A 7,112-nucleotide genomic window follows, 5' to 3' on the forward strand; every position below is an offset into this window, starting at 1 on the left:
AGTGGGAACTGAACCGATGGGAGATGTCCCCCGCTCCGAGGGACGAGCATGGAAATGCACCAGGAGTCATGGAATGGGTTGGAAGGGATCTTAGAGCCCGTCTCATTCCATCCCCTGGCTGTGGGTAGGGACACCTTGCCTTAGACCTCATTACTCCAAGCCCCATCCAACCTGGAATCACAGAATGGTTCGGGTGGGAAGGGACCTCAAAGCCCACCCAGTGCCACCCCCTGCCCTGGGCAGGGACACCTCCCACTAGCCCAGGTTGCTCCAAACCCTTTCCAGCTGGGCTTGAAAAGATGAAAAGTCACCTCAGACAGAAGCTGGGGTGGGGGGAACAGCCCCCTCACCCAGTTGGTGGCACTCTGGGTTCTCTGGGAGTGTCCCCCCTGACGTCGCTGTTCCCCCCTGTCTTCCAGGCGAAGACGAGAAACTTGCTGCTTCTTTGCTCGACGGGAAGTTTCCCCGGAGCACATCCATGCAAGACACCGTTAGGGAAGGACATGGGATTCCACCGCCGCCCCAAACAGCCCCGCCCCCGCCTCCCTCTCCATACTACTTCGACACGGGCCCCCCTCCATCCTTCTCGCCACCCCCGCCCCCGGGAAGAGCTTACGACACCATCAGGTCGAGCTTCAAGCCCAGCCTGGAGGCCAAACTCCACGGCCTCCCGCAGGTCATCAGCGCGGCCGAGATGTACGACCAGGCCAGGACGTCCATCCCTTACCCCGAGCGGCAGAAGAGGGCCCGCTCCATGATAATCCTCCAGGATTCCTCCCACCTCCCCGTGGAGCCCACGGAGATCCCCCGGCCCGGCCCGTCCGCCACCCCGCCGGAGAAGCTGAAGCGGAAGGGGAGGGTCATCGACAACCCCTACGCCAACATGGGGCAGTTCAACGTGAGCCTGTTCGCTCCCGCCAAGCCGCAGAGGAAGAAGAGCCCGCTGGTGAAGCAGCTGCAGGTGGAGGACGCGCAGGAGCGGGCGGCGCTGGCCATCACCGGCGGCTTCAGCAGGGAGCCCTCGCCCACCCGCCGGGGCCACCGCCTGGGCGGGGTGGAGTACCAGCACCACGCCGGCATCGCTCAGGTCGAAGCCACCGCGGGCATCCCCTTTGCCACTGCCATCGCTGGCGTCATGAAGGACCGAGACCGTCGCCTGGATGAGAGGCGGAAATCCACTGTCTTCCTCTCGGTCGGGGCCATCGAGGGGACGCCCCCCCCGCCCAGCGAGATGCCGTCCCTGCAGCAGTCCAGGTCCATCGATGAGCGGTTGTTAGGAAGCCGAGATGTTCTACTGCCTTCCCCCGTCTCAGCTTTAAAGCCATTAATTAGCAGCTCGTCCTCGACGTTCATCCACCCCCTCACGGGAAAGCCCCTGGATCCGAACTCCCCACTGGCGCTTGCGCTGGCCGCAAGGGAACGGGCCCTGTCCACCCAAGTCCCATCCCGGTCGCCCACCCCGATCCACAGCCCCGACTCAGACAGAGCAGCACCCCTGTTCGTGGACATCCAAACCAAAGAACCAGAGAGGGGCGACTTGGAGAGCTTGGTGTCCCCCGCCTACTCCCCCGGAGGCAAAGGAGTGATGGGAGCCATCGGAGCCATCGCGGCAGACTCTGGGACTTTGGCCCCCGCCAAGAGCCCGTGGGGGACTCCGTCCACGCTGAGGAAAGAGACCGAGGCCCGAGCGGAGACCCCGGGGAAGGAGGAGAAGAAACCGGAGGACAAGAAGTCCATGATCATCAGCATCGTGGACACGTCGCAGCAGAAGACCGCCGGCCTCATCATGGTCCACGCCACCAGTAATGGCCAAGACGAGATAGGACTTGAGATAAAAGAGGAGACCCCGGCCGTCCCCGAGGTCTGCACGGAGCCGGCCGAGCCCCCCCCCCAAGGCGGAGCCCCAGCCCAGCCCCGTGGGGAAGCCTCCGGTCAGCCCCGCCGCCGCCGACAAGGCGCTGGGCCAGGGGAGCTCGGAGGAGGAGGTGGAGCCCTACACGGTCACGCTCCCGCCGGCCCAGCTGTCCTCCAGCGACGAGGAGACCAGGGAGGAGCTGGCCAAGATAGGGCTGGTGCCTCCGCCGGACGAGTTCGCCAACGGGGTCCTGGTGACCACCCCCGGCACGCCCGTGAGCCACCTGGCTACGCCCAGCACGCCATCCATACCAGCGGCAGCAGTAGCACCTTCTACCACTGGCGGAACACCCTCAGGGAAGCCCTCCGACGCCCCCGCGGCCCCGGAGTCCGCCGCGGACTCGGGGGTGGAAGAGGTGGACACCAGGAGTTCGAGCGACCACCACCTGGAGACCACAAGCACCATCTCCACGGTCTCCAGCATGTCGACGCTGTCCTCGGAGAGCGGGGAGCCCACCGACACGTACACTTCCTTTGCGGATGGACAAACTTTTATACTCGAGAAGCCACCAGTGCCTCCAAAGCCAAAACTCAAGTCCCAGCTCAGCAAGGGGCCAGTTACTTTCAGGGACCCACTTTTGAAGCAGTCTTCGGACAGCGAGCTCATCTCCCAGCAACATGCGGCCACGCTGGCGTCCGCCAGCATCGGCCGGCCACGCTACCTCTTTCAGAGAAGGTCCAAGCTATGGGGGGACCCCATGGAGAGCAGGCCCATCCATGGGGCTGACGATGACAAGCCAACTGTGATCAGTGAGCTAAGTTCCCGACTCCAGCAGCTGAACAAGGATACACGATCACTGGGGGAGGAACCGGCCGGGTCCACCTTAGACCCCGGGAAGAAGTCGCCGGTGGTCGCGGCACGGTAAGACGCCGGGGGCGCGGGGAGGGCGGGGTGTTTTGGGGGTGTGACTGTGCTGAGTAGCCGGGGTGTGTTCTGAGGGGCGTTTCAGGAGCTCGGCGGCTTCCCGGGAGCCTCCCGGGAGCTTCCCGGGATCTGTGGGATCGGCTCCGCGCCGCGAGTTGCTGTGGCTTTCCCCCTTTCCCTGCCGTGGCTCCGTGTCCCTCCTGTCTCTGGCGCTGTCGTGATGCTGCTGTGCCGAGTCCTGGGTCTCACCCTCCGTGTTTGCTCCCCGAACGACCCGACAGCGACGTGTGTCTCTCTGGTGCTTCTCATTCCAAAGGATCTCTGGATGTTGTCCTGTGTTGGAGCCGGTCCCTGCCGGGCAGGGGGGGGTCACGAGGGTGATCTGTGACATCCCCCAGACAGGACACAGCCTGACCTGTGCCCACTGAGCCCCGTTCCTGCCTCGCCCAGCCGGCCCTGAAACCAAACTAGTCCAAAAACCTCTAAACTGGAGCCTGAGGTTTGGGCGCAAACCCTGACAAAGCTTCGAAATGTAAAGTTACAGCAGGAGGTGACCCAGAATCTCCAGTGTCACACTGCCCGTTGAGGTGCAGCCCCACAACAGCTCAGAGCCACCCTGAGCAGTGTCACTGGTGTCACCCAGTGGGTACCAGGGTCCCGGCGAGGTGCAGGGAGCTCCGGGTGAAGGGCAGCCCTTCCCTTGGAAAGGCTCTTCCCACCAAACCTCCGCGTGGTGCTGGCACAGCAGGTGACATTCCAGGCCGTGGTGTGAGGGACAAAGTGTCCCCTCGTGTCCCAGGGGGGCGCAGGGTCGTCCCAGCGGTGCCATCCTGGTGGCACCACCCCGGGGACACCAAACTGGGGCTGCTGGAACCTTATCTGGGGGTCTCACTCACCTGGTGGGTGCCTGTGCCCCTTGTGCAGGTGACAGCCTTTCGGGGTCCCTCTCCCTGCCCTGCTCAGGTCCTGTGCCGGACACATTTGGGGACCCTCTGGAATCAGGCCCCCCCACAGCTCAGTGCCCACTATGCCCACCTCCAGTGGCGCTGGAAAACGTGGGGGCTCTGTGGTTTTAACAGCAGCTCCAGCAGTGCACCCCTGCCAGGGGAGCCCTTCCCTTGGGAAGGCTCTTCCAAAAGGATCTTCCAACCAAACCACCTCAGGGACCCTCTGGTGGTCCCTCCCCGTGGCGCTGGCACCTCTGGGGGGCTGTTTTGGGACTGGCTGCGAGTCCTCTGTCTCCCAGTGACTCCAGGTGGGAACACAGCCCCCCCCATCCCTGTCCCCATCCCTTCCCTGGCCTCCCCATCCGTGTCTGTCTGACCTGCTGATCCCCCCCCACAGCAGGGACCCCGATTCCCAGGAGCTTCCCTTCGCCATCCTCCGCTTCTCTTCAACCCCCTCCTGCCTCCGCCGCTGCTTCCCTGTGATCCCTGTGCTTCCCACCCCCCAGGAGCAGCAGAGCCCCTGGAGCCCCCCGCCCTCCTCGCTCCAAACCCCCTCCCACCACCCGTGTGTGGCCCTTCCAGCCATCCCACGGAGTTAAACATTCCCGTTCCTTTTCCCAAAGTCGCGGCCTTTCATCTCGGAAATTTTCATGCTCCCGGTTGGTGGCAAAGGCTTGAAATATTTCCCAGGAAATGGGCTGTAAATAGAATATTTAATGATGTCAGTCCCTCTCCCGCGTTGTCCAAGTTCCTCTCTTTTATGGAATTGCTGTAAATTCAGGAAATAATGGAAGGAGCAGTTAGGTAAGAGTGGGATGACCCAGTTCAGGACACGGTTTCCAGGTCCTGGAACTGTCTGGACAAGGACAGGGTCACCTAAACCTCCCTCAAGAGCTGCCTGGAGCCAGAGGTGTCCTGGAATCCCACAGGGAACAGGGACAATGAGGTGTCCTTGTGTCCCACGGGATATGGGGACAATGAGGTGTCCTGTAGTCTGGGGATGGGGACACTGAGGTGACCTGGAGTCCCACAGGGATGGGGACAGTGATGGGTCCTGGAATCCCACAGGAATGGGAACAGTGAGGTGTCCTAGAGTCCCACAGGGAACAGGGATACTGGAGTATCCTGGGGTCCCATGGGGATGGGGACACTGGGGTGACCTGGAGTCCCACAGGGATGGGGACACTGGGGAGTCCTGGAATCCCACAGGGAATAGGAAAGGTGAGATGTCCTGGAGTCCCACAGGAAACATGGACGGTGAGGTGTCCTGGAGTCCCACGGGAGTGGGAACAGTGAGATATCCTGGAGTTCCTCAGGGATGGGAACAGTGAGATATCCTGGAGTCCCACAGGAATGGGAACAGTGAGATATCCTGGAGTTCCTCAGGGATGGGAGCAGTGAGGTATCCTGGAGTCCTGCAGGGGACAGGGAATTTCTTCTTGCCCTAATTCTGAATTTACAGCAGTTCCATCCGAGGGCAGGGATCTCCCTGCACGTGGCAGCTCCAGATCAGGCCCTGGAGCGTTTCCCTCTCAGAGCTCTTGGGGGTCCTGCCTGGACACCCCGGGATGAGAAGACACGACCCGTAACTTCCCCCATAGCTCTAACTCTGGCTCTGTCTCCTCCCAAGACGGGCTCCCACGGAAGGACCTTTGACCAGAGGGACTGAGAAAGAGGCCAAGAAAGACTGAGAATGGGAACGTGAGGTCAGAGTGGAGGAATTGCTGGAGGCAGTGTTGATTCCATCCCCTCAGGACCAGGACCAGGCACACCAGTGTGCCCAGGCTGAGAGGGGCTCGCCTGGCACAGCTCCTGCTCGGTCCTCACCGGTGGTGACAGTGACAGCAGAGCAGAGGGACAAACTTCCTTTCATCCTGCCCTTGGGAATGGCCCTTGTGTGGGGACACACGGACCCGGCTCTGCTGGAGCTGCCCTGGCAGTGTGAGGCCGACAGCACCTTCTCCCTGTTTAACCTGGAATCACAGAGCCACTGAGGTTGGAAAAGCCCTCTGAGCCCACCAAACCCCACCCAGCACTGCCAGGGCCACCGCTGACCCCAGGCCCCAAGTGCCACATCCACAGGGCTTGGAAATCCCTGCAGGGGTGGGGACTCCCCCCCTGCCCTGGGCAGCCCATTCCAGGGCTTTACAATCCTTTGGGGGAAGGAATTTCCCTAATATTCAACCTGACCCTCCCCTGGCCCAGCTTGAGGCCGTTTCCTCTTGTCCTGTCCCTCGTTCCCTGGCACCAGAGCTCGTCCCCCCCGGCTCCCCCCTCCTGTCCGGGGTTTGTAGAGCAGTGACAGATCCTGGAAGATCCAGCCCGCTGAGCTGTGGGAGAGGGACGAGGTGTCCCGGTGTCTGTGGCTGCTCTGGAGCCAATTCTGGGCAGCAGGAGCTGATCCCAAGCAGCGGGAGCTGATCCCAAGCAGCAGGAGCTGATCCCAAGCAGCGGGAGCTGATCCTGAGCAGTGAGAGCCAATCCCAGGCAGGGGGAGCCGATCCCAAGCAGCAGGAGCTGATCCTGAGCAGTGGGAGCCAATCCCTGGTAATGGGAGCCAATCCCAAGCCATGGGAGCTGATCCCGGGCAGGGGGAGCCGATCCCAAGCAGTGGGAGCCGATCCCAAGGCCTGGGAGCCAATCCTGGGAAGTGGGAGCCAATTCCAAGCCCTGGGAGCTGATCCCAGGCAGGGGGAGCTGATCCTGGGCAGAGGGAGCCGATCCCAAGCCTGGGAGCCGATCCCAAACCCTGGGAGCCGATCCCGGGCAGGGGGAGCCAATCCTGGGCAGGGGAGCTGATCCCAAGCCCTGGGAGCCGATGCTGGGCAGAGGGAGCTGATCCCAAGCCCTGGGAGCCGATCCCAAACCCTGGGAGCCGATCCCGGGCAGGGGGAGCTGATCCCAAGCCCTGGGAGCCGATCCCAAGCCCTAGGAGCCGATCCCGGGCAGGGGGATCCAATCCCAACCCCGGGAGCCGACCCCAAGCCCCGGGAGCCGCGCGAGGTGCCCGCGGTGCAGCGGGTCCGTTGTTGTGTGACACCCGTGTCCCCAATAAAGCTGACGCTGACGACTGAGCGGTGTGTGCGTGTGCTTGGGGACCCGCTGACCCCCAGCCCGGGCGGCTCCACGTGCCAGGGGACGTCCCCATCCCGTGTCCCCCCATCCAGGCTCCCGTCATCCCTCATCCCGCACAGTCCCGTCGGATCTGCCCCTCCCGGTGACTCCCCAGGAGCATCCCGAGCGTCCCGGGGCTGTCTGGGGTCAGGGTCAGGGGGTGCTTTGCCGAGGGGTCGTGTGTGTGTGTGTGTGTGTTTGCTCGTTTGCTTGTCTGTTTATCTTTAAAGCGACAGCCCAACACGCCAAAAAGTGTCACGTGAAGCAGAATT

The 7,112-nt window shown here is 62.8% G+C and overlaps 1 protein-coding gene across 1 annotated transcript; it reads left to right on the forward strand.

The window, feature by feature from the left end:
• Positions 1-419: 419 nt before the first annotated feature.
• On the forward strand, positions 420-5,734 carry LOC113963005 (SH3 and multiple ankyrin repeat domains protein 3-like; the record flags this gene model as incomplete). The annotated part of the gene is given in 3 exon segments (XM_027673800.1): positions 420-1,882; positions 1,884-2,776; positions 5,357-5,734. Coding segments are annotated over 3 exon segments (2,417 nt in total), but the record flags the coding sequence as incomplete, so codon positions are not given.
• Positions 5,735-7,112: the final 1,378 nt, after the last annotated feature.

The sequence above is a fragment of the Neopelma chrysocephalum genome, unplaced genomic scaffold, assembly GCF_003984885.1.
Source record: "Neopelma chrysocephalum unplaced genomic scaffold, ASM398488v2 Primary Assembly neopelma1_187318, whole genome shotgun sequence".
Lineage (NCBI taxonomy): Eukaryota > Metazoa > Chordata > Aves > Passeriformes > Pipridae > Neopelma > Neopelma chrysocephalum.